At 38.4% G+C, this 26,189-nt stretch overlaps 2 protein-coding genes across 2 annotated transcripts in view; both read left to right on the top strand.

Annotated features, from left to right (window-relative positions):
* Positions 1–2,246, top strand: part of lin54 (lin-54 DREAM MuvB core complex component) — a 48,502-nt gene extending 46,256 nt beyond the window's left edge. Inside the window, exon 14 of the mRNA XM_061907834.1 lies at positions 1,324–2,246. Within this exon, the coding sequence (XP_061763818.1) occupies positions 1,324–1,525 (202 nt within the window). The 3' untranslated portion in view covers positions 1,526–2,246. The remainder of the gene's footprint in view (positions 1–1,323) is intronic.
* A 5,291-nt stretch (positions 2,247–7,537) lies between these two features.
* Positions 7,538–25,602, top strand: kmt5aa (lysine methyltransferase 5Aa). The gene is made up of 7 exons (XM_061907835.1): positions 7,538–7,771; positions 10,601–10,754; positions 11,834–12,005; positions 12,072–12,159; positions 12,231–12,290; positions 16,211–16,401; positions 23,212–25,602. The coding sequence occupies exons 1-7, from the start codon at positions 7,763–7,765 to the stop codon at positions 23,420–23,422; spliced, it is 885 nt and encodes a 294-aa protein (XP_061763819.1). The 5' UTR covers positions 7,538–7,762; the 3' UTR covers positions 23,423–25,602.
* Positions 25,603–26,189: the final 587 nt, after the last annotated feature.

The raw sequence follows: 26,189 nt of genomic DNA on the forward strand, positions 1-26,189 counted from the left end.
TTAAAGCTCTACTATGCAAAGCGAAAGCCATTTATCAACAACATCCAGAAACGCCGCCGGCTTCTCCGGGTCCAAGATCTTCTAAGATGGACTGATGCAAAGTGGAAAAGTGTTCTGTGGTCTGACGAGTCCACATTTCAAATTGTTTTTAGAAGTATTCGACATTGTGTCATCCAGACCAAAGGGGAAGCGAACTACCCAGACTGTTATCAACGCAAAGTTCAAAAGCCAGCATCTTTGATGGTATGGGGGTGCATTAGTGCTCAAGGCATGGGTAACTTACACATCTGTGAAGGCACCATTAATACTGAAAGGTACATACAGGTTTTGGAGCAACATATGCTGCCATCTAAGCGCCGTCTTTTTCATGGACGCCCCTGCTTATTTCAGCAAGACGATGCCAAGCCACATTCAGCACGTGTTACAACAGCGTGGCTTCGTAAAAAAAGAGTGCGGATACTTTCCTGGCCCGCCTGCAGTCCAGACCCGTCTCCAATGGAAAATGTGTGGCGCATTATGAAGCATAAAATACGACAGCGGAGACCCCGGACTGCAGAACGACTGAAGCTCTACATAAAACAAGAATGGGAAAGAATTCCACTTTCAAAGCTTCAACAATTAGTTTTCTCAGTTCCCAAACGTTTGAGTGTTGTTAAAAGAAAAGGTGATGTAACACAGTGGTGAACATGCCCTTTCCCAACTACTTTGGCACGTGTTGCAGCCATGAAATTTAAAATTTTAAGTTATTATTTGCAACAAAAAAAATAACTAAGTTAATGAGTTTGAACATCAAATATGTTGTCTTTGTAGCATATTCAACTGAATATGGGTTGAAAATGATTTGCAAATCATTGTATTCTGTTTATATTTACATTTCCCGACTCATATGGAAACGGGGTTTGGACATAATCAGTGCCTGCGTTAAGTCACTATCATCGCTTGGGATGGTTTCCTGCTGGCTCCGCTATGAACGGGACTCTCGCTGCTGTGTTGGATCCGCTTTGGACTGGACTCTCGCGACTGCGTTGGATCCATTATGGATTGAACTTTCACAGTATCATGTTAGACCCGCTCGACATCCATTGCTTTCCTCCTCTCCAAGGTTCTCATAGTCATCATTGTCACCGACGTCCCACTGGGTCATTATTGTCACCGATGTCCCACTGGGTGTGAGTTTTCCTTGCCCTTATGTGGGCCTACCGAGGATGTCGTAGTGGTTTGTGCAGCCCTTTGAGACACTAGTGATTTAGGGCTATATAAGTAAACATTGATTGATTGATTGATCGTGTTAACACAGCCTCCGTTTTGGTTTCATCGCTCCAGGCTCCCGTACACGTTTGTGACGAAGGAAGTGCTGGAGGCGACGTGCGAGTGCCTCCTGGAGCAGGCCAAGTGGGCGGAGGAGACCCGGCAGCCTCACGTGGAGGCCGAGCGCATGATCCTGGAGGAGTTCGGACACTGTCTCATGAGGATTATCAACTCGGCGGGCAAAGCCAAATCGGACCGTGCCTCCGTCAACAGCTAGGCGGCGAGCTCCTCCCTCAGCCACGCCAAAACATGCCGCAGCCTATCCTGCCGGGTGGAGCAAATAGGTCGCCCCCCCTGCCTCCAACCTCGGCAGGAACAATGGCGGGACGCCTGAAAGAGAGACAACAGACGGAATATTCAAAACGGAAACAGAAGGACGCTCATCGGAGCATCGCCGCCATCCTTTTAGCCCCCTTTTATACGCTTTTGCTTTCTTTTTTTCCTATCTGACGAGAAAAAAAAAAAGGGTTTCATATGGTATATTTGTGCTCCGAGTAGACAAACAGAACATGTATCTTTTGATATTTATTTTGTATTTGTAATTAGTGTTCAGTGCTAATCTTGTGATTCTTCCCATTAATAATGATAATTATAATAATGACGATTAACCGAGGCCAGGCTACACTGATTGGAAATAAACACACACACTCAAAGAAATCCACAAGAGGCAAGCAAGAGGACAAATACGAAGTAGTTTTTAATGAAATCGATTTGTGTTTGTTTTTTACATGGAAGAATGTCGGAGAAAATAATTTTTAACAGCTTCTCAAACATTTTCGGGAATGGAAATAACACAATCTTTTATTGATCTTCTGTCCAATCAAAATCATTACATATATTGAGTATCGTTCCCCCTAAAAAGCTCGGGAAGCCTCTTGAAAGTTGTGTACAGTTAATTGTACAAAAATAAAGCTTTTTAGCTATGTATTTAATTCAAACGTTCATATAGTTTGTATTTGTAGCGCCACTTTTCACGTGTCATGATCACCCCCGGCCTGTGGGGGGCGCTGACGTCGCAAGGAGCGACGAAAGAAAAAAAGGGAAAAGTGTCAAAATTGAGAAGGGAATTGTTTCTGTGTGTGCAAGGGGTCACCAACGCAAGGTCGCCCGTAAGAACCAGATGAGTCACCCGCTGGCCTGTTCTAAAAATAGCTCAAATAGCAGCACTTACCAGTGAGCTGCCTCTATTTTTTAAATTGTATTTATTTACTAGAAAGCTGGTCTCGTTTTGCTCGACATTTTTCATTCTAAGAGAGACAAAACTCAAATAGAATTTGAAAATCCAAGAAAATATTTTAAAGACTTGGTCTTCACTTGTTTAAATAAATTCATTCATTTTTTTTTACTTTGCTTCTTATAACTTTTAGAAAGACAATTTTAGAGAAAAAATACAAGCTTAAAAATAATTTTAGGATTTTTAAACACATATACCTTTTTACCTTTTAAATTACTTCCTCTTCTTTCCTGACAATTTAAATCAATTTTCAAGTTTTTTTTTTTTATTGTAAAGAATAATAAATACATTTTAATTAAATTCATCATTTTACTGGGCGGCATAGCTCGCTTGAGGGTTGCAGGTTCGATTCCCACTTGTGCCATCCTAGTTACTGCCGTTGTGTCCTTGGGCAAGACACTTTACCCACCTGCTCCCAGTGCCACCCACACTGGTTTAAATGTAACTTAGATATTGGGTTTCACTATGTAAAGCGCTTTGAGTCACTTGAGAAAAAGCGCTATATAAATATAATTCACTTCACTTAACTACTGCTGTTTTTTCGACAAAAAATATTTGTCAAATATTTCTTCAAATTTATTATGATTAAAATTCAAAAACATTATTTTGGCATATCTAGAAAATCTGTTGAATCAAATTTAAATCTTATTTTAAAGTCTTTTGAATTTCTTTTAAAATTTTTGTTCTGGAAAATCTAGAATAAATTATGATTTGTCTTTGTTAGAAGTATCGCTTGGTCCAATTTGTTATATATTCTAACAAAGTGCAGATAGGGTTTTAACCTACTTAAAACTTGTCATCAAAATTCAAAAATTAATCTTAATCAGGAAAAATTACTATGAATGATCCATAATTTTTTTTTTTTTTTTTTCAAAAAGATTCGAATTAGCTAGTTTTTCACTTCATTTTTTTTTCGGTTGAATTTTGAATTTTAAAGAGTCGAAATTGAAGATAAACTATGTTTCAAAATTTAATTTTCATTTTTTTCGTGTTTTTTAAACCGTTCAATTAAGTGTTTTTTTTTATTTGTATCATTTATTCTCTACAAAAAACCTTCCGTAAAAGGAAATAAAATGTACGACGGAATGACAGACAGATATACACATTTTTTTTTATATATATATAGATTTATTTATTAAAGGTAAATTGAGCAAATTGGCTATTTTTTGGCAATTAATTTAAGTGTGTATCAAACTGGTAGCCCTTCGCATTAATCAGTACCCAAGAAGTAGCTCTTAGTTTCAAAAAGGTTGGTGACCCCTGGTGTGTGTGTGTTTTGTTTTAACAATCAAGTTGTGAAATACATTTGTGGCCTTTAAGACCCGAGTGAGATGTGCAGATAAACCCTAGAAGAAGAAGACGAAACTGGAAGCGAAAGTAAGCAGGTTGGGAGACGCAGGCGGCACAAAAAGTAAGTTCTTTTTTTTATTAATTTGTTCGTTTTACTGTAATTTGCAGTTTGAAGTAAAACTGTTAACGCCGTCTTACATTAGTCCAAGTTTTGTTTATTAGAAACATACAGGTGAGATATGCAGATTAAAACCATAGAAGAAGGAGGCGAAACAAAAAGCGGAAGTAAGCAGGTTGGGAGGAGCACCCAGCAGGCGGCACAAAAAGTAAGTTATTTTTTATATTCGTTCGTTTTACTGTAACTTGCTGTTTCAAGTAAAACTGTTAACGTGTGTGTTACATTAGTCCAAGTAATGTTTATTAGAAACATACAGGTGAGATTTGCAGATTAAAACCGTACAAGAAGAAGGTGAAACAAAAAACGTAAGTAAGCAGGTTGGGAGGAGCACCCAGCAGGCGGCACAAAAAGTAAGTTCTTGTTTTTTATTCGTTCGTTTTAACTGTAATTTGTTGTTTCAAGTAAAACTGTCAACGCCGTCTTACATTAGTCCAAGTTTTGTTTATTGGAATCATACAGGTGAGATATGCAGATTAAAACCGTACAAGAAGAAAGTGAAACAAAAAACGGAAGTAAGCAGGTTGGGAGACGCACCCAGCAGGCGGCACAAAAAGTAAGTCTTTTTTTATATTCGTTCGTTTTACTGTAATTTGTTGTTTGAAGTAAAACTAAACGTGTGTTTTCCATTAGTCCAAGTTTTGTTTATTAGAAACATACAGGTGAGATATGCTGATTAAAACCGTAGAAGAAGAAGGCGAAACAAAAAACGGAAGTAAGCAGGTTGGGAGGAGCACCCAGCAGGCGGCACAAAAAGTAAGTTCTTGTTTTTTATTCGTTCGTTTTAACTGTAATTTGTTGTTTCAAGTAAAACTGTTAACGCCGTCTTACATTAGTCCAAGTTTTGTTTATTGGAATCATACAGGTGAGATATGCAGATTTAAAACCGTACAAGAAGAAGGCGAAACAAAAAGCGGAAGTAAGCAGGTTGGGAGGAGCACCCAGCAGGTGGCACAAAAAGTAAGTTCTTGTTTTTTATTTGTTCGTTTTACTGTAATTTGCAGTTTGAAGTAAAACTGTTAACGCCGTCTTACATTAGTCCAAGTTTTGTTTATTATAAACATACAGGTGAGATATGCAGATTAAAACCGTAGAAGAAGAAGGCGAAACAAAAAGCGGAAGTAAGCAGGTTGGGAGGAGCACCCAGCAGGCGGCACAAAAGTAAGTTCTTGTTTTTTATTCGTTCGTTTTACTGTAATTTGCTGTTGAAGTAAAACTGTCAACGCCGTCTTACATTAGTCCAAGTTTTGTTTATTGGAATCGTAGAGGTGAGATATGCAAATTAAAACCGTACAAGAAGAAGGTGAAACAAATAACGTAAGTAAGCAGGTTGGGAGGAACAACCAGCAGGCGGCACAAAAAGTAAGTTCTTGTTTTTTATTCGTTCGTTTTACTGTAATTTGCTGTTTAAGGTAAAATTGTCCACGCCGTCTTACATTAGTCCAAGTTTTGTTTATTGGAATCATACAGGTGAGATATGCGGATTAAAACCGTACAAGAAGAAGGCGGAAACAAAAAGCGGAAGTACGCATGTTGGGAGGAGCACCCAGCAGGCGGCACAAAAAGTAAGTTCTTTTTTTTTTATCCGTTCCTTTTAACTGTAATTTGTTGTTTCAAGTAAAACTGTTAACGTGTGTGTTGCATTAGTCCAAGTAATGTTTATTAAACACATACAGGTTTAAACATAGACATGTTATAAGTAGACGCAGCATTGGCTGCTGTGATACGAGAAATTGGGCCGACATCTTGAAGTGGTGATGAAGCGCCGGCCGGCAGCCTAAACTGACAGTTGACAAGTAGAAAACAAAGATGGTGTCAGCATCCAGAGTACTGGAATGCCTACTAGTTACTATGGTAACTACATTACCATAGAAAGTAGTATATCATGTAAAAGCGCAGATTCCAACCCTGGAAATATTTCAAGTTTAGTTCAAGACTTACAGTCATTTGAAACAATCACTGCACTTCATAATGGCAGCTTCACTTTCCATGCTAAAGATCTAAAAAAAAAAAAAAGGATTTAGGAATGTCTGACGGGCCAGATTGAGATCTTAAAGGCCTACTGATATGAGATGTTCTTATTTAAACGGGGATAGCAGGTCCATTCTATGTGTCATACTTGGATCATTTCGCCATATTTTTGCTGAAAGGATTTAGTAGAGAACATCGACGATAAAGTTCACAACTTTTGGTCTCTAATAAAAAAGCCTTGCCTGTACCGGAAGTAGCAGACGGTATGCGCGTGACGTCACGGGTTGTAGGGCTCCTCACATCTGAACATTGTTTTACAATCATGGCCACCAGCAGCCAGAGCGATTCAAACCAAGAAAGCGACGATTTCCCCATTAATTTGAGCGAGGATGAAAGATTTGTGGATGAGGATAGTGAGAGTGAAGGAATAGAAGAAAAAAAAAGACGAGGGGAGTGGGAGCGATTCAGATGTTATTAGACACATTTACTAGGATAATTCTGCAAAAATCCCTTATCTGCTTATTGTGTTACTAGTGTTTTAGTGAGATTATATAGTCGTACCTGAAAGTCGGAGGGGTGTGGTGACCGCCAGTGTTTCTGAGGGAAGCCATGGAGGAGCCAAGCTGGCTCTTTGACAGCTGCAGGAAGAACGACACAAGCTCCGCTCATGTTTACGGTAAGAGACAATTTATTACCACAATTTTCTCACCGAAACCTGCCGGTTGACACGTGGTAGAGAAACATGTTCGCTTGACCGCTTTTGATTGATTGATTGATACTTTTATTAGTAGATAGCACAGTTCAGTACATATTCCGTACAATTGACCACTAAATGGTAACACCCGAATACGTTTTTCAACTTGTTTAAGTCGGGGTCCACGTTAATCAATGAATTGCTCTGTTACATTGTAAAGCTTCACAACAAACAAGGAAACACCGGCTGTGTTTGTGTTGCTAAAGGCAGCTGCTATGCACCGCTTTCCACCAACAGCATTCTTCTTTGACGTCTCCATTATTCATTGAACAAATTGCAAAAGCGTCAGCAACACAGATGTCCAGAATACTGTGTAATTATGCGATTAAGTCATATGCGATGAAATCGGACGACTTTTAGCCGTGAGTGGTGCTGGGATAAAATGTCGGCTACAACCAATAACGTCACAAGCACGCGTTTTCAACAGGATGCTTTGCAGGAAATCTAAAATTGCAATTTAGTAAACTAAAGCGGCCGTATTGGCATGTGTTGCAATGTTAATATTTCCTCATTGATGTATAAACTATCAGACTGCGTGGTCGCTAGTAGTGGCTTTCAGTAGGCCTTTAACGGGCCGCATGTGGCCCCCAGGCCTTAATTTGCCTAGATCTGATCTAAATGTGCGCCAAAACACATTTCTCCAAAAATTTTGACAGTAAATTTAATTTCGAAATTGCACTTAAATTCTTCTACTGATAATAAATAAATAAGAACACATTAATAGCTTTATAGTGGAAAAGCTTTGGTTTTAGAATTGCTGTGAAGAAAAGAAAAAAAGTGTAATACCGCAGCCGGCCTGAGGATGGTGCTGTTTCAGCGCTCACCGCTAGACATGTAAAAACAATGGCGGACTAGTGCCGTGGTGGAAGTGGATGCCGCTGGGTGGGTTGAGCTGCTGGCTGCGGGAACACGGCAGGAAGACGGCGGGCACACACGCCGGTGCTTGGCCGGATAGGGGGATCACTTTACCCGTAGCGGGGGTTCCTTTGAGGGGGTTTTGTCCTCGCTGAGCCTCGGGAACAGGTCGGACATGAACGGGGTAAGTTGGCTTTCTCTCGGCGCCTCACTCAAACGGAAGAAATGTGCCATGAATAACTCAGTCGTGCTCATTTGTGACTTTTTAATTCAACTTGGCACCCAGATTTCACTTTAATGCGCTCCAAAGAGCTTTAAAAAGCGCCATCTTTTATGACAAGCTAACAGGCTACTTGTGCCTGGAAGCTAACTCCTCACGGTTGGCTAAAAGCATTCTTAGCGTTATCCTCAAACCAATAAAATGCTATCACACACACTTAGAGTTATTTTTTATTTTTTTTTATTTAATGTAGATCTTTATTTCACTGCAGGTATTCATGGTTTGTGTTTAATAGGAACTGTAAGAGTGGGTGAGGCCCCGCCCACTAAGTTTCACATGCATTTAAACATAGGCGCAGCATTGGCTGCTGTAACGCGAGAAATTGGGCCGCCATCTTGAAGTGGTGATGAGGAGCCGGCGAGCAGCCTAAACTGACAGTTAACAGGTAGAAAACAAATATGCTAAACTGACAGTTGACAGGCAGAAAATAAACAAAGATGCTAAACTGACAGTTGACAGGTAGAAAACAAAAATGCTAAACTGACAGTTAACAGGCAGAAAACAAAGATGCTAAACTGACAGTTAACAGGCAGAAAACAAAGATGCTAAACTGACAGTTGACAGGTAGAAAACAAAGATGTCAAACTGACGGTTCACAGGTAGAAAACAAAGATGCCAAACTGACATTTGACAGGTAGAAAACAAAGATGCTAAACTGACAGTTGACAGGTAGAAAACAAAGATGCTAAACTGACAGTTGACAGGTAGAAAACAAAGATGCTAAACTGACGGTTGACAGTTAGAAAACAAAGATGCTAACCTGACAGTTGACGGGTCAAAAACCATGATGCTAAACTGACAGTTGACAGGTAGGAAACAAAGATGCTAAACTGACAGTTGGCAGGTAAAAAACAAAGATGCTAAACTGACAGTTAACAGGCAGAAAACAAAGATGCTAAACTGACATTTGACAGGCAGAAAACAAAGATGCTAAACTGACATTTGACAGGCAGAAAACAAAGATGCTAAACTGACAGTTGACGGGTAGAAAACAAAGATTCTTAACTGACAGACGGGTAGAAAACAAAGATGCTAAACTGACAGTTGACAGGTAGAAAACAAACAAAGATGCTAAACTGACCGTTGACAGGTAGAAAACAAAAATGCTAAACTGGCAGTTAACAGGCAGAAAACAACGATGCTAAACTGACAGTTAACAGGCAGAAAACAAAGATGCTAAACTGACAGTTGACAGGTAGAAAACAAAGATGCTAAACTGACGGTTGACAGTTAGAAAACAAAGATGCTAACCTGACAGTTGACGGGTCAAAAACCATGATGCTAAACTGACAGTTGACAGGTAGGAAACAAAGATGCTAAACTGACAGTTGACAGGTAGAAAACAAAGATGCTAAACTGACGGTTGACAGTTAGAAAACAAAGATGCTAACCTGACAGTTGACGGATCAAAAACCATGATGCTAAACTGACAGTTGACAGGTAGGAAACAAAGATGCTAAACTGACAGTTGACAGGTAAAAAACAAAGATGCTAAACTGACAGTTAACAGGCAGAAAACAAAGATGCTAAACTGACAGTTGACAGGCAGAAAACAAAGATGCTAAACTGACAGTTGTTGGGTAGAAAACAAAGATTCTAAACTGACAGACGGGTAGAAAACAAAGATGCTGAACTGACAGTTGACAGGTAGAAAACAAACAAGGATGCTAAACTGACCGTTGACAGGTAGAAAACAAAGATGTCAAACTGACAGTTGACAGGCAGAAAACAAAGATGCTAAACTGACAGTTGACAGGTAGAAAACAAAGATGTTAAACTGACAGTTGACGGATAGAAAACAAACAAAGATGTCTAACTGACAGTTAACAGGCAGAAAACAAAGATGCTAAACTCACAGTTGACAGGTAAAAACAAAGATGCTAACCTGACAGTTGACAGGTAGAAAACAAAGATGCTAAACTGACAGTTGACAGGAAGACAACAAATATGCTAAACTGACAGTTGACGGGTCGAAAACAAAGATGGTGTTCGGCGTTTACCTGCTCAAATGAGCGGACTGTTGAAAATAGGAATAAGGGGGATTACTTTTCACAAGTAAGATTACGTGATATGAAACTGTGTGATGTAATATACTGTATTATACTGTAAGTGTTTTCATGTTCGAAATAAACATTTGTTTTGAAGGGGTAATTGCCAACTTCCTGTTGATTTTTGCTGAAGGATGTCAATGAATGAAATGTAGGTCTAAGTGAGACCTACATAGAGTTTCATGTCTCTACGAGATTCATACCGGAAGTTACAAGCAGTTTTGTCTGTGTTTTCTTCCCAAGAGAGTTTTGTCTGTGTTTTATTCCTAGGAAGCGCGAGAGCGCAATTTTGAGTAAATTTTGAGTAAATTTTTTTTATTAGATCGCAATTTTCACCAGTCCTGATGTGTGTGTCCAGTTTGTTCGAGTTTTATTGCATTTTAAGGGGGTCAAATTACAGCTCAAAGAGGTGGCGGAATAATAAAGAATAATAATAATAAAAAAACCTTAGAAATACAATAGGGTCTTCTCTCCCAAAGGGACATTCGGTCCCTAATAACGCAGTAGTGCATCATGTAGTAACGGTAACTGAGTTACTGAATATAAAAATTGTATAAACTGAATAGAGCAATTCCCATTGGCTCAACTGTTAGCTGACTTTTGCTAGCTTTTATTTATGATTTAGAATGCATAAATTCATGGTGGATGTGATTCAAACTCGTGGTTGTGTCTTCGTCCCACACAGGAAGTCGTATGCGGCACCGACCTCCTCTCCATTCCAAGCTGCACGGTGTCGACACCCGTGGTTCACCACGACAACGCCATCACCGCCGCGCCAGAGGAGGGGGAATGTTCTCCGCCGCGCGGTCGGAGGAACCACATCCAGAGGCAGGATGACGGTAACCGTTTGTTTTATATTTTGCGGCTGGATGCGTGACAATACCGAACATTGACTAAAAAGGCTCTGAGCGACATGTCCACTCCGATCAGTTAAAGACGTCAAAATGTGACTAAAACAAACGTTTACAAGGTCTTAAAGTTATGGACATGCTCACTTTACTAAACCGGGGAACCTCACTTTATTCGAATTTGGCTATGTCTTTAAAATATGAGCTTCAGTGTTAGGAAGGGGGTGGGTGGGTGTAAGGATCGGTGTAACTCGGCCTGTCGCTGCCACCACAGCCTGGGAGGGCAATAGACTACAGACTGCGGTGAAGTAGGCCGGCTTCGTCGCGTGAAGAAACCTTCAATTTTTGGTTGTGTATTCCGCTCCATTTGCATAATGGCGATATATGATATATATCTCCATATTTGTTCCGTAAAGTAAAAACAAAACAGTCTTAGTTACCTAAGATACTAAAATAATGACTTAAGAAGTCAACTTAATGACTTACTGTAAGTAAGCATTTGAAAAAAAGAGTTAAAAGTGAAGCCACATGCTGACATATGTTCAAGTCATCATGCTTAATTTGTTACAGCTTTTGGGAAGCCTGTAGTTGATTTTTATTATGTAAATGTTATATTTTTATCAACATGTGATAGCAGGGAAACTAGGCTGCTACATTACTAATGATTATTGTAACTATAGCTGAAAAAATAGTACAATAGCAATAGGAGAGACTATTCATCCCTGAACACCATGGAGTTCATGTAGGCTTTATGATGCACTTACATTATTATGTCAACTATCGGAGACAGAAACTCTTCATTTAACATAATGTCCTTTTTTGCTGCTTCAACACAGGAAAAAAAGTGAAATAACTTAGTTGTTAACTGTAGGTCAATAATGCTTGTCTTTCTCTCAGACAGAGGGCTTTGCTGTCCACACACCGCACAGTGAGCTAATGTTACGCTTTAAGCTAATTAGATTTCACCTCAAGGACTGCGAGCGGGCTGAGCTGCTGCTTATGTTTCTAGAAAATCAATGGGATCATAGTGATGTTACCAGTAGTTGATTTCGAGAGAGTCCGCTGCCCAGGCTGGAGAGAAAACGGCTTGGACTCCGAGGCAGAAAGCCGGCGCTCCCCCTGCTGGCCGGATGGATCTACTTCCCTTCTGCGGCGCTACTCTGCTACCACAAGCCGCCTCCGCTGCCCCCGCCAGGCCCGGGGGGTCTCTGACACTGACAGACTCATCAAAGCCAAGAAAACGTAGGCGCGCTTTATTTAACCGCTTATGTTGCCCGGCTCTCAAATGTTGTCATTTTCCCTTCATAGCGGCGGAGGGAAGAACTGCCAGATCCAGAAAATTACAGACTTCTTTCCAAAAAGACGGAGCAATCGGCAAAGCAAAACGGAACTGAAGGTATTGTCGTGGCGCCGGAAGGAGGAAAAGTTGCGCCCGTTTTGAAATCTCTTTTGGTTTTGTGTCTCCAGCTTGAACAGAAGCAGCTAATAGATGACCTCATCACGCGCGGAATAGAGGAAGGAATGCGGGTATGGAAGTTGCACACACCTGCCACCGTAAACATGCTCTCTCTGCTTGATTGCAGCTAAATAGCTAGCATAGAACGCTAGCTTGTTATCATGGGAACAGTTAGCATGCTTGCAAGATGGACACAAGTCTCAAAGCCCATGAATTTTGGGTTCAAATGATCAAAATGAGCTAAGATGCTAGCATTGTATGTCAAAATGCTAACATTAGCTTGTTATCATGGGAACAGTTAGCATGCTTGCAAGATTGACACAAGTCTCAAAGCCCATGAATTTTAGGTTCAAGGGATCAAAATGAGCTAAAATGCTAGCAAAAATGTTCAGCATGCTAATGTATGCTTGGTACCATGGCAACAGTTAGCATGCTTGCAAGATGGACGCAAGTCTCAAAACCCATGAATTCTGGGTTCAAATTATCAAAATGAGCTAAGATGCTAGCATTGTATGTCAACATGCTAACATTAGCTTGTTATCATGGGAACAGTTAGCATGCTTGCAAGATGGACACAAGTCTCAAAGCCCATGAATTTTAGGTTCAAGGGATCAAAATGAGCTAAAATGCTAGCAAAAATGTTCAGCATGCTAATGTTAGCTTGGTACCATGGCAACAGTTAGCATGCTTGCAAGATGGACACAAGTCTCAAAGCCCATGAATTTTGGGTTCAAATGATCAAAATGAGCTAAGATGCTAGCTTTGTATGTCAACATGCTAACATTAGCTTGTTATCATGGGAACAGTTAGCATGCTTGCAAGATGGACACAAGTCTCAAAGCCCATGAATTTTAGGTTCAAGGGATCAAAATGAGCTAAAATGCTAGCAAAAATGTTCAGCATGCTAATGTTAGCTTGGTACCATGGCAACAGTTAGCATGCTTGCAAGATGGATGCAACTCTCAAAACTTATGACTTTCAGGTTCAAAGGATCAAAATGAGCTAAAATGCTAGCATAATACATTAGCATGCTAATGTTAGTTTGTTATCATGGGAACAGTTAGCATGATGGACAAAATGAACTAAGATGATAGCATAATATGTCAGCCTGCTGATGTTAGCTTGTTATCATGGGAACAGTTAGCATGCTTGCAAGTTGGACACAAGTCTCAAAGCCCTTGAATTTTAGGTTCAAATAATCAAAATGAGACAAAATGCCAGCAAAAAATTTCAGCATGCTAATGTTAGCTTGTTATCATGAGAACAGTTGGCATGCTTGCAAGATGGACACAAGTCTCAAAACTTATGAATTTTAGGTTCAAATGTTTAGAATGACTTAAAATGCTAGCATAAAACATCAGCATGCTAACGTTAGCTTCTTATCATGGGAACAGTTAGCATGTTTGCAAGATGGATGCAAGTCTCAAAACCTATGATTTTTAGGTTCAAATGATCATCCATTTTTCTACCGCTTATTCCCTTTTGGGGTCGCGGGGGGCGCTGGCGCCTATCTCAGCTACAATCGGGCGGAAGGCGGCGTACACCCTGGACAAGTCGCCACCTCATCGCAGGGCCATCACAGATAGACAACATTCGCATTCAAATGATCAAAATGAGCTAAAATGCTGGCAAAAAATTTCAGCATGCTAACGTTAGCTTGTTATCATGGTAAAAGTTAGCATGATAGACAAAATGAGCTAAGATGCTCGCATAATATGTCAGCATGCTAACGTTAGCTTCTCATAATGGGAACAGTTAGCATATTTGCAAGATAGACACAAGTCTCAAAACTTATGAATTTTAGGTTCAAATGATCAAAATGAACTAAAATGCTAGCAAAAAATTTCAGCATGTTAACGTTAGCTTGTTATCATGAGAACAGTTAGCATGCTTGCAAGATGGACATAAGTCTCAAAACTCTTGAATTTTAGGTTCAAATGATCAAAATGAGCTGAAATGCTAGCAAAACATTTCAGCATGCTAACGTTAGCTTGTTATCATGAGAACAGTTAGCATGTTTGTCAAAACATATGAATTTTAGGTTCAAATGTTTGGAATGAGCTAAAATGCTAGCATAAAACGTTAGCATGCTAATATTAGCATAGCATAGGAAAAGTTAGCATACTTCTAAGATGGCGCCAAGTATCAAAATTCCTGATTTTCAGGTGTAAACATATAAACTTGGATAAAAAGCCAGAATAAAACGTCATGTAACTGTGGTTGTGTTCAAGATGCAGTACATGGAGGGAAAGTGTTAGCGTGTTTATGTTCAAGATGCAGTACATGCAGGGAAAGTATCATCATGTAACTGTGGTTGTGTTTAAGATGTAGTACATGGAGGGAAAGTATCATCATGTAACTGTGGTTGTGTTCAAGATACAGTACATGGAGGGAAAGTATCATCATGTAAGCGTGTTTATGTTGAAGATGCAGTACATGGAGGGAAAGTATCATCATGTAAGCGGGGTTGTGTTGAAGATGCAGTACATGGAGGGAAAGTATCATCATGTAAGCGGGGTTGTGTTGAAGATGCAGTACATGGAGGGAAAGTATCATCATGTAAGCATGGTTGTGTTCAAGATGCAGTACATGGAGGGAAAGTATCATCATGTAAGCATGGTTGTGTTCAAGATGCAGTACATGGAGGGAAAGTATCACCATGTAACTGTGGTTGTGTTCAAGATGCAGTAATTGAAGGGAAAGTATCACCATGTAACTGTGGTTGTGTTCAAGATGCAGTACATGGAGGGAAAGTATCATCATGTAACTGTGGTTGTGTTGAAGATGCAGTATATGGTGGGAAAGTATCACCATGTAACTGTGGTTGTTTTCAAGATGCAGTACATGGAGGGAAAGTATCATCATGTAACTGTGGTTGTGTTCAAGATGCAGTACATGGAGGGAAAGTATCATCATGTAAGCATGGTTGTGTTCAAGATGCAGTATATGGAGGGAAAGTATCACCATGTAACTGTGGTTGTGTTCAAGATGCAGCACATGGAGGGAAAGTATCATCATGTAATGTGGTTGTGTTCAAGATGCAGTACATGGAGGGAAAGTATCATCATGTAACTGTGGTTGTGTTGAAGATGCAGTACATGGAGGGAAAGTATCACCATGTGAGCGTGTTTATGTTCAAGATGCAGTATATGGAGGGAAAGTATCACCATGTAACTGTGGTTGTTTTCAAGATGCAGTACATGGAGGGAAAGTATCATCATGTAACTGTGGTTGTGTTCAAGATGCAGTACATGGAGGGAAAGTATCATCATGTAAGCATGGTTGTGTTCAAGATGCAGTATATGGAGGGAAAGTATCATCATGTAACTGTGGTTGTGTTCAAGATGCAGTACATGGAGGGAAAGTATCATCATGTAACTGTGGTTGTGTTCAAGATGCAGTACATGGAGGGAAAGTATCATCATGTAAGCATGGTTGTGTTCAAGATGCAGTACATGGAGGGAAAGTATCATCATGTAACTGTGGTTGTGTTCAAGATGCAGTACATGGAGGGAAAGTATCATCATGTAACTGGTTGTGTTGAAGATGCAATACATGGAGGGAAAGTATCACCATGTGAGCGTGTTTATGTTCAAGATGCAGTATATGGAGGGAAAGTATCACCATGTGAGCGTGTTTATGTTCAATATGTAGTATATGGAGGGAAAGTATCATCATGTAACTGTGGTTGTGTTCAAGATGCAGTACATGGAGGGAAAGTATCATGTAACTGTGGTTGTGTTCAAGATGCAGTACATGGAGGGAAAGTATCACCATGTAACTGTGGTTTTGTTCAAGATGCAGTACATGGAGGGAAAGTATCATGTAACTGTGGTTGTGTTTAAGATGTAGTACATGGAGGGAAATTATCGTGTAACTGTGGTTGTGTTTAAGATGTAGTACATGGAGGGAAAGTATCACGTAACTGTGGTTGTGTTCAAGATGCAGTACATGGAGGGAAAGTATCATCATGTAACTGGTTGTGTTCCAGATGCAGTATATGGAGGGAAAGGGCAGAGCCGTTTTCTCCACACGCCGCTTCCGTAAAGGCGAGTACGTGGTGGAGTACCATGGCGACCTCCTGGGGATGACGGACGCCAAAAAGCGAGAGGCGGAATACGCCCAGAACCCAGAAACTGGCTGTTACATGTACTACTTCCAGCACCTCTGCATCACCTACTGGTAAACACCCTTTGTTGTTGTCGTCATGTGACCACCAAAACCCCTTTGTTGTTGTCATCATGTGACCACTAAATCCACTTAGTTGTTGTCGTCATGTGACCATTAAAACCACTTTGTTGTTGTCGTCATGTAACCACTAAATCCACTTAGTTGTTGTTGTCATGTGACCACTAAAACCACTGTGTTGTTATGTGACCACTAAAACTACTTAGTTGTTGTAGTCATGTGACCGCTAAATCCACTTAGTTGTTGTCGTTATGTCACCACTAAAACTACTTTGTTGTTGTCGACACGTTGCGAGTAAAACCACTTTGTTGTTATTGCTGTGACTAAAACCACTTTGTTGTTGTCGTCATGTGACCACTAAAACCACTGTATTGTTGTCATATGACCACTAAAACTACCTATTTGTTGTAGTCATGTGACCACCAAAAGCGCTTAGTTGTTGTCGTTATGTGACCACTAAAACTACTTTGTTGTTGTCGACACGTTGCGAGTAAAACCACTTTGTTGTTATTGCTGTGACTAAAACCACTTTGTTGTTGTCGTCAAGTGACCACTAAAAGCATTTAGTTGTTGTCGTTATGTGACCACTAAAACCAAATTTTTGTTGTCGACACTTTGCTATTAAAACCACTTTGTTGTTATTATTGCTGTGACTAAAACCACTTTGTTGTTGTCGACACGTTGCAATTAAATCCACTTAGTTTTTGTTATTGCTGTGATTAAAACCACTGTGTTGTTGTCATATGACCACTAAAACCACTGTGTTGTTGTCATATGACCACTAAAACTACTTAGTTGTTGTAGTCATGTGACCACTAAAAGCGTTTCGTTGTTGTCGTTATGTGACCAGTAAAACTACTTTGTTGTTGTCGACACGTTGCGAGTAAAAACACTTTTTTGTTATTGCTGTGACTAAAACCACTTTGTTGTTGTTGTCATGTGACCACTAAAACCAAATTTTTGTTGTCAACACGTTGCGATTAAAACCACTTTGTTGTTATTATTACTGTGACTAAAACCACTTCGTTGTTGTCGTAATGTGACCACTAAATCCACTTAGTTGTTGTCGTCATGTGACCGCTAAATCCACTTAGTTGTTGTCGTCATGTGACCGCTAAATCCACATAGTTGTTGTCGTCATGTGACCACTAAATCCACATAGTTGTTGTCGTCATGTGACCACTAAAACTACATAGTTGTTGTAGTCATGTGACCACTAAAAGCGTGTAGTTGTTGTCGTTATGTGACCACTAAAACTACTTTGTTGTTGTCGACACGTTGCGAGTAAAAACTCTTTGTTTTTGTTATTGCTGTGACTAAAACCACTTTGTTGTTGTCGTCATGTGACCACTAAAACTACCTAGTTGTTGTAGTCATGTGACCACCAAAAGCGCTTAGTTGTTGTCGTCATGTGACCGCTAAATCCACATAGTTGTTGTCGTCGTGTGACCACTAAAACCACTGTGTTGTTATGTGACCACTAAAACTACTTAGTTGTTGTAGTCATGTGACCACTAAAAGCGTTTAGTTGTTGTCGTTATGTGACCACTAAAACTACTTTGTTGTTGTCGACACGTTGCGAGTAAAACCTTTTTGTTGTTGTTATTGCTGTGACTAAAACCACTTTGTTGTTGTCGTCATGTGACCACTAAAACTACTTAGTTGTTGTAGTCATGTGACCACTAAAAGCGTTTCGTTGTTGTCGTTAAGTGACCAGTAAAACTACTTTGTTGTTGTTGACACGTTGCGAGTAAAACCACTTTTTTGTTATTTCTGTGACTAAAACCACTTTGTTGTTGTCGTCACGTGACCACTAAGAGCATTTAGTTGTTGTCGTTATGTGACCACTAAAACCAAATTTTTGTTGTCGACACGTTGCGATTAAAACCACTTTGTTGTTATTATTACTATGACTAAAACCACTTAGTTGTTGTCGTCATGTGACCACTAAATCCACTTATTTGTTGTCGTCATGTGACCACTAAAACCACTGTGTTGTTATGTGACCACTAAAACTACTTTGTTGTTGTAGTCATGTGACCACTAAAAGCGTTTAGTTGCTGTCGTTATGTGACCACTAAAACTACTTTATTGTTGTCGACATGTTGCGAGTAAAACCACTTTGTTGTTGTTATTGCTGTGACTAAAACCACTTTGTTGTTGTCGTTATGTGACCACTAAAACCACAGTGTTGTTGTCATATGACCACATAAACTACTTAGTTGTTGTAGTCATGTGACCACTAAAAGCGTTTCGTTGTTGTCGTTATGTGACCAGTCAAACTACTTTGTTGTCGACACGTTGCGAGTAAAACCACTTTTTTGTTATTGCTGTGACCAAAACCACTTTATTGTTGTCGTCATGTGACCACTAAAAGCATTTAGTTGTTGTCGTTATGTGACCATTAAAACCAATTTTTTGTTGTTGACACGTTGCGATTAAAACCACTTTGTTGTTATTACTGTGACTAAAACCACTTTGTTGTTGTCGTCATGTGACCACTAAATCCACTTAGTTGTTGTCGTCATGTGACCACTAAAACCACTGTGTTGTTATGTGACCACTAAAACTACTTAGTTGTTGTAGTCATGTGACCACTAAAAGCGTTTAGTTGTTGTCGTTATGTGACCACTGAAACTACTTTGTTGTTGTCAACACGTTGCGATTAAAACCACTTTGTTGTTATAGCTGTGACTAAAACCACTTTGTTGTCGTCGTCATGTGACCACTAAAAGCATTTAGTTGTTGTCGTTATGTGACCACTGAAACTACTTTGTTGTTGTCAACACGTTGCGATTAAAACCACTTTGTTGTTATAGCTGTGACTAAAACCCCTTTGTTGTCGTCGTCATGTGACCACTAAAAGCATTTAGTTGTTGTCGTCATGTGACCACTAAATCCACTTAGTTGTTGTCGTCATGTAACCACTAAAACCACTTTGTTGTTGTCGTCATGTAACCACTAAAACCACTTTGTTGTTGTCGTCATGTGACCACTAAAACCACTTAGTTGTTGTCGTCTTGTGACCACTAAATCCACTTAGTTGTTGTCGTCATGTGACCACTAAATCCACTTAGTTGTTGTCGTCATGTGACCGCTAAATCCACATAGTTGTTGTCGTCATGTGACCACTAAAACCACTCTGTTGTTATATGACCACTAAAACTACTTAGTTGTTGTAGTCATGTGACCACTAAAAGCGTTTTGTTGTTGTCGTTATGTGACCACTAAAACTACTTTGTTGTTGTCGACACGTTGCGAGTAAAACCTCTTTGTTGTTGTTATTCCTGTGACTAAAACCACTTTGTTGTTGTCGTCATGTGACCACTAAAACTACTTAGTTATTGTAGTCATGTGACCACTAAAAGCGTTTAGTTGTCGTTATGTGACCACTAAAACTACTTTGTTGTTGTCAACACGTTGCGATTAAAACCACTTTGTTGTTATAGCTGTGACTAAAACCACTTTGTTGTCGTCGTCATGTGACCACTAAAAGTATTTAGTTGTTGTCGTCATGTGACCACTAAAACCACTTAGTTGTTGTCGACACGTTGCGATTAAATCCACTTTGTTGCTGTTATTGATGTGATTAAAACCACTTGATTGTTGTCGTCATGTGACCACTAAAAGCATTTAGTTGTTGTCGTTATGTGACCACTAAAACCAATTTGTTGTTGTAGTCATGTGACCACTAAAAGCGTTTAGTCGTTGTTGTTATGTGACCACTAAAACTACTTTGTTGTTGTCGACACGTTGCGAGTAAAACCTCTTTGTTGTTGTTATTGCTGTGACTAAAACCACTTTGTTGTTGTCGTCATGTGACCACTAAAACTACTTAGTTGTTGTAGTCATGTGACCACTAAAAGCGTTTAGTTGTCGTTAAGTGACCACTAAAACTACTCTGTTGTTGTCAACACGTTGCGATTAAAACCACTTTGTTGTTGTCGTCATGTGACCACTAAAACTACTTAGTTGTTGTAGTCATGTGACCACTAAAAGCGTTTAGTTGTCGTTATGTGACCACTAAAACTACTTTGTTGTTGTCAACACGTTGCGATTAAAACCACGTTGTTGTTATAGCTGTGACTAAAACCACTTTGTTGTTGTCGTCATGTGACCACTAAAAGCATTTAGTTGTTGTCGTCATGTGACCACTAAATCCACTTAGTTGTTGTCGTCATGTAACCACTAAAACCACTTAGTTGTTGTCGTCATGTGACCACTAAAACCACTGTGTTGTTATGTGACCACTAAAACTACTTTGTTGTTGTAGTCATGTGACCACTAAAAGCGTTTAGTTGCTGTCGTTATGTGACCACTAAAACTACTTTATTGTTGTCGACACGTTGCGAGTAAAACCACTTTGTTGTTGTTATTGCTGTGACTAAAACCACTTTGTTGTTGTCGTTATGTGACCACTAAAACCACAGTGTTGTTGTCATATGACCACATAAACTACTTAGTTGTTGTAGTCATGTGACCACTAAAAGCGTTTCGTTGTTGTCGTTATGTGACCAGTCAAACTACTTTGTTGTCGACACGTTGCGAGTAAAACCACTTTTTTGTTATTGCTGTGACCAAAACCACTTTATTGTTGTCGTCATGTGACCACTAAAAGCATTTAGTTGTTGTCGTTATGTGACCATTAAAACCAATTTTTTGTTGTTGACACGTTGCGATTAAAACCACTTTGTTGTTATTACTGTGACTAAAACCACTTCGTTGTTGTCGTCATGTGACCACTAAATCCACTTAGTTGTTGTCGTCATGTGACCACTAAAACCACTGTGTTGTTATGTGACCACTAAAACTACTTAGTTGTTGTAGTCATGTGACCACTAAAAGCGTTTAGTTGTTGTCGTTATGTGACCACTGAAACTACTTTGTTGTTGTCAACACGTTGCGATTAAAACCACTTTGTTGTTATAGCTGTGACTAAAACCACTTTGTTGTCGTCGTCATGTGACCACTAAAAGCATTTAGTTGTTGTCGTTATGTGACCACTGAAACTACTTTGTTGTTGTCAACACGTTGCGATTAAAACCACTTTGTTGTTATAGCTGTGACTAAAACCCCTTTGTTGTCGTCGTCATGTGACCACTAAAAGCATTTAGTTGTTGTCGTCATGTGACCACTAAATCCACTTAGTTGTTGTCGTCATGTAACCACTAAAACCACTTAGTTGTTGTCGTCATGTAACCACTAAAACCACTTTGTTGTTGTCGTCATGTAACCACTAAAACCACTTAGTTGTTGTCGTCTTGTGACCACTAAATCCACTTAGTTGTTGTCGTCATGTGACCACTAAATCCACTTAGTTGTTGTCGTCATGTGACCGCTAAATCCACATAGTTGTTGTCATGTGACCACTAAAACCACTCTGTTGTTATATGACCACTAAAACTACTTAGTTGTTGTAGTCATGTGACCACTAAAAGCGTTTTGTTGTTATCGTTATGTGACCACTAAAACTACTTTGTTGTTGTCGACACGTTGCGAGTAAAACCTCTTTGTTGTTGTTATTCCTGTGACTAAAACCACTTTGTTGTTGTCGTCATGTGACCACTAAAACTACTTAGTTATTGTAGTCATGTGACCACTAAAAGCGTTTAGTTGTCGTTATGTGACCACTAAAACTACTTTGTTGTTGTCAACACGTTTCGATTAAAACCACTTTGTTGTTATAGCTGTGACTAAAACCACTTTGTTGTCGTCGTCATGTGACCACTAAAAGTATTTAGTTGTTGTCGTCATGTGACCACTAAAACCACTTAGTTGTTGTCGACACGTTGCGATTAAATCCACTTTGTTGCTGTTATTGATGTGATTAAAACCACTTGATTGTTGTCGTCATGTGACCACTAAAAGCATTTAGTTGTTGTCGTTATGTGACCACTAAAACCAATTTGTTGTTGTAGTCATGTGACCACTAAAAGCGTTTAGTTGTTGTTGTTATGTGACCACTAAAACTACTTTGTTGTTGTCGACACGTTGCGAGTAAAACCTCTTTGTTGTTGTTATTGCTGTGACTAAAACCACTTTGTTGTTGTCGTCATGTGACCACTAAAACTACTTAGTTGTTGTAGTCATGTGACCACTAAAAGCGTTTAGTTGTCGTTAAGTGACCACTAAAACTACTTTGTTGTTGTCAACACGTTGCGATTAAAACCACTTTGTTGTTGTCGTCATGTGACCACTAAAACTACTTAGTTGTTGTAGTCATGTGACCACTAAAAGCGTTTAGTTGTCGTTATGTGACCACTAAAACTACTTTGTTGTTGTCAACACGTTGCGATTAAAAGCACGTTGTTGTTATAGCTGTGACTAAAACCACTTTGTTGTCGTCGTCATGTGACCACTAAAAGCATTTAGTTGTTGTCGTCATGTGACCACTAAAACCACTTAGTTGTTGTCGACACGTTGCGATAAAATCCACTTTGTTGTTGTTGTTGATGTGATTAAAACCACTTTATTGTTGTCGTCATGAGACCACTAAAAGCATTTAGTTGTTGTCGTTATGTGACCACTAAAACCAATTTGTTGTTGACACGCTGCGATTAAAACCACTTTGTTGTTATTACTGACTAAAACCACTTTGTTGTTGTGGTCATGTGACCACTAAAACCACTTTGTTATTGTTTTTGCTGTGACTAAAACCACTTTGTTGTTGTGGTCATGTGACCACTAAAACCACTTAGTTGTTGTCGACACGTTGCGATTAAATCCACTTTGTTGTTGTTATTGCTGTGATTAAAACCACTTTGTTGTCGTCGTCATGTGACCAAAACCACTTCCTGTCGCCAGCGTGGACGCCACCAAAGAGACGGGGCGTCTGGGCCGTCTGATCAACCACAGCAAGAAAGGGAACTGCCAGACCAAGGTGCACGACATCCAGGGCGTGCCACACCTCATACTGGTGGCGGCGCGGGACATCGAGGACGGCGAGGAGCTGCTGTACGACTACGGCGACCGCAGCAAGGCGTCCATCGCCGCACACCCCTGGCTCAAACACTGACTCCAGCGCCGCACGGCGGGAGAAAACGCAAGTAACGCCTTCTCACGCAGAGGAAGGGGCGGGGCTTGGGGAACTTTGGCCATCTTTAATTGACATCGCGGCTGTAGGAAACCTTTTTTTTTTTCTATCACGCAGGCACACTTTTATACTTTTGAAAAAAAGATCACACTCAGCACTTTTCAAACCTTTTGAAGCGACTCCAATCACGCAAAGTTCATAATCTCATACTGGAGGAACACCACTGCGCTTTGGTGGCAGCAGAAGTACTATTTTTATTTCTCTGCTGCCTTTCATTTAATAACCATCAATTATTAGTCGCCTTCTTTGCTTTTGTATACCTTTTTTAGGGAAAAAAACACAAAATAACACACGAAAGCTAAGTTTTTTTGTGTTAAAATGAATAAATGTCAACAATTAAAATAGGAAAGAATAATTTAAAAGTATCAAACGTTATTAATTTTCTGGTCATTAAATTAAATTGTGAAATATAATCTGAAATAATTATATTGAGTTGATTTATTTATGTTGGAATGGAAAAAAAAGGAATGTCACAAATGAATAAATAGGTTAAGTCAAATAATTTCAGATTATTATTTTAGGGTTTAAGTAATTATTGGAAATTTTTAATACTTAATTTTGTATCGGAAAAAAAATATATATTTCTCATATTTATTATTTAAATGGCTCTACAGTAAACCCTCGTCAGCTAGGAGGAAAAAACCCAAAATAACACACACAAGCTAAGGTTTTTTTTTGTGGTAAAATTACTAAATGTCAACGATTAAAATAGGAAAGAACAATTTAAAAGTATCAACAACTTTATTAATTTTCCCTTTATTTAATTAAATTGTGAAATATAATCTGAAATAAATATATTGAGTTGATTTATTTATGTTGGAATGGGAAAAAAAAGAAAAGTCACAAATGAATAAATAGGTTTAGTCAAATAATTTCAGATTATTATTTTAGGGTTTAAGTAATTATTGGACATTTTTAACACTTAATTTTGTATTGGAAAAAAAATCATGTTTCCCATATTTATTAATTAAATGGAGTAAACCCTCTTAAGCTAAGAGGAAAAAACCCAAAATAACACACACTAAGTTTTTTTTTCTGGTAAAATGAATAATGTCAATATTTAAAATAGGAAAGAATAATTTAAAAGTATCAACAACTTTATTAATTTTTTTCGTTATGTAATTAAAGTGTGAAATATAATCTGGAATAATTATATTGAGTTGATGTATTTATGTTGGAATGGGGAAAAAAAGAAAAGTCACTAATAAATAAATAGGTTGAGTCAAATAATTTCAGATGATTATTTTAGGGTTTAAGTAATTATTGGACATTTTTAACACTTAATTTTGTATCGGGATAAAAAATTATATTTCTCATTTTTATTATTTAAATGGCTCTACAGTAAACCCTCGTCAGCTAGGAGGGAAAAACACAAAATAACACACACAAGCTAAGGTTTTTTTTTTTGTGGTAAAATTACTAAATGTCAACGATTAAAATAGGAAAGAACAATTTAAAAGTATCAACAACTTTATTAATTTTCCCGTTATTTAATTAAATTGTGAAATATAATCTGAATTAATTATATTGAGTTGATTTATTTATGTTGGAAAGGGGAAAAAAATAAAAGTCACTAATAAATAAATAGGTTGAGTCAAATCATTTCAGATTATTATTTTAGGGTTTAAGTAATTATTGGAAATTTTTAACACTTAATTTTGTATCGGAAATTTTTTTTTTATTTCTCATATTTATTATTTAAATGGCTCTACAGTAAACCCTCGTCAGCTAGGAGGAAAAAACACAAAATAACACAAGCTAAGGGTTTTTTTTGTGGTAAAATTAATGTCAACGATTAAAATAGGAAAGAATAATTTAAAAGTATCAACAACTTTATTAATTTTCCCGTTATGTAATTAAAGTGTGAAATATAATCTGGAATAATTATATTGAGTTGATGTATTTATGTTGGAATGGGGAAAAAAGGAAAGTCACTAATAAATAAATAGGTTTAGTCAAATAATTTCAGATTATTATTTTAGGGTTTAAGTAATTATTGGACATTTTTAACACTTAATTTTGTATTGGAAAAAAATAATTTTCCCCATATTTATTATTTAAATGGCGCTACAGTAAACCCTGGTCAGCTAGGAGGAAAAAAACCAAAATAACACACACAAGCTAAGGGTTTTTTTGTGGTAAAATGAATAAATGTCAACAATTAAAATAGGAAATAACATTTTAAAATAGGAAATAATATTTTAAAAGTATCAACAACTTTATTAATTTTCCCGTTATGTAATTAGATTGTGAAATATAATCTGAAATAATTATATTGAGTTGATTTATTTATGTTGGAATGAAAAAAAAGAAAAGTCACAAAGTAATAAAAAAAAAGGTTAAGTCAAATAATTTCAGATTAATATTTTAGGGTTCAAGTAATTATTGTACGTTTTTAACACTTAATTTTGTATTGGAAAAAAATCATGTTTCCCATATTTATTATTTAAATGGAGCCACAGTAAACCACTTTTGTATTATTACCATTGAGCATCCGGTCAAGATGCTTTGATGTAATACTGCTCACTGCCACTAGAGAGTAATATTGATGTGCTATTTCCTTAGGATTTGAGCTGTGTCGTACACTCTCCTTTATTGCCCTTATTTAGTTCCAGGCCTGAGGTGTACAACATCTCCACTTTTAAACGCGCACATTTTATTTTGCATTGGAGGTAGAAAGCTTTTCCGG

Source organism: Nerophis ophidion, linkage group LG08, assembly GCF_033978795.1.
Source record: "Nerophis ophidion isolate RoL-2023_Sa linkage group LG08, RoL_Noph_v1.0, whole genome shotgun sequence".
Lineage (NCBI taxonomy): Eukaryota > Metazoa > Chordata > Actinopteri > Syngnathiformes > Syngnathidae > Nerophis > Nerophis ophidion.

Excerpts from the sequence above, each read along its gene's own strand:
- kmt5aa (XM_061907835.1), top strand. Across the intron at positions 10,755-11,833 it reads CATCCAGAGGCAGGATGACG|GCTGGAGAGAAAACGGCTTG; the intron begins GTAACCGTTTGT and ends TCCGCTGCCCAG. Across the intron at positions 12,006-12,071 it reads CTCATCAAAGCCAAGAAAAC|CGGCGGAGGGAAGAACTGCC; the intron begins GTAGGCGCGCTT and ends TTCCCTTCATAG.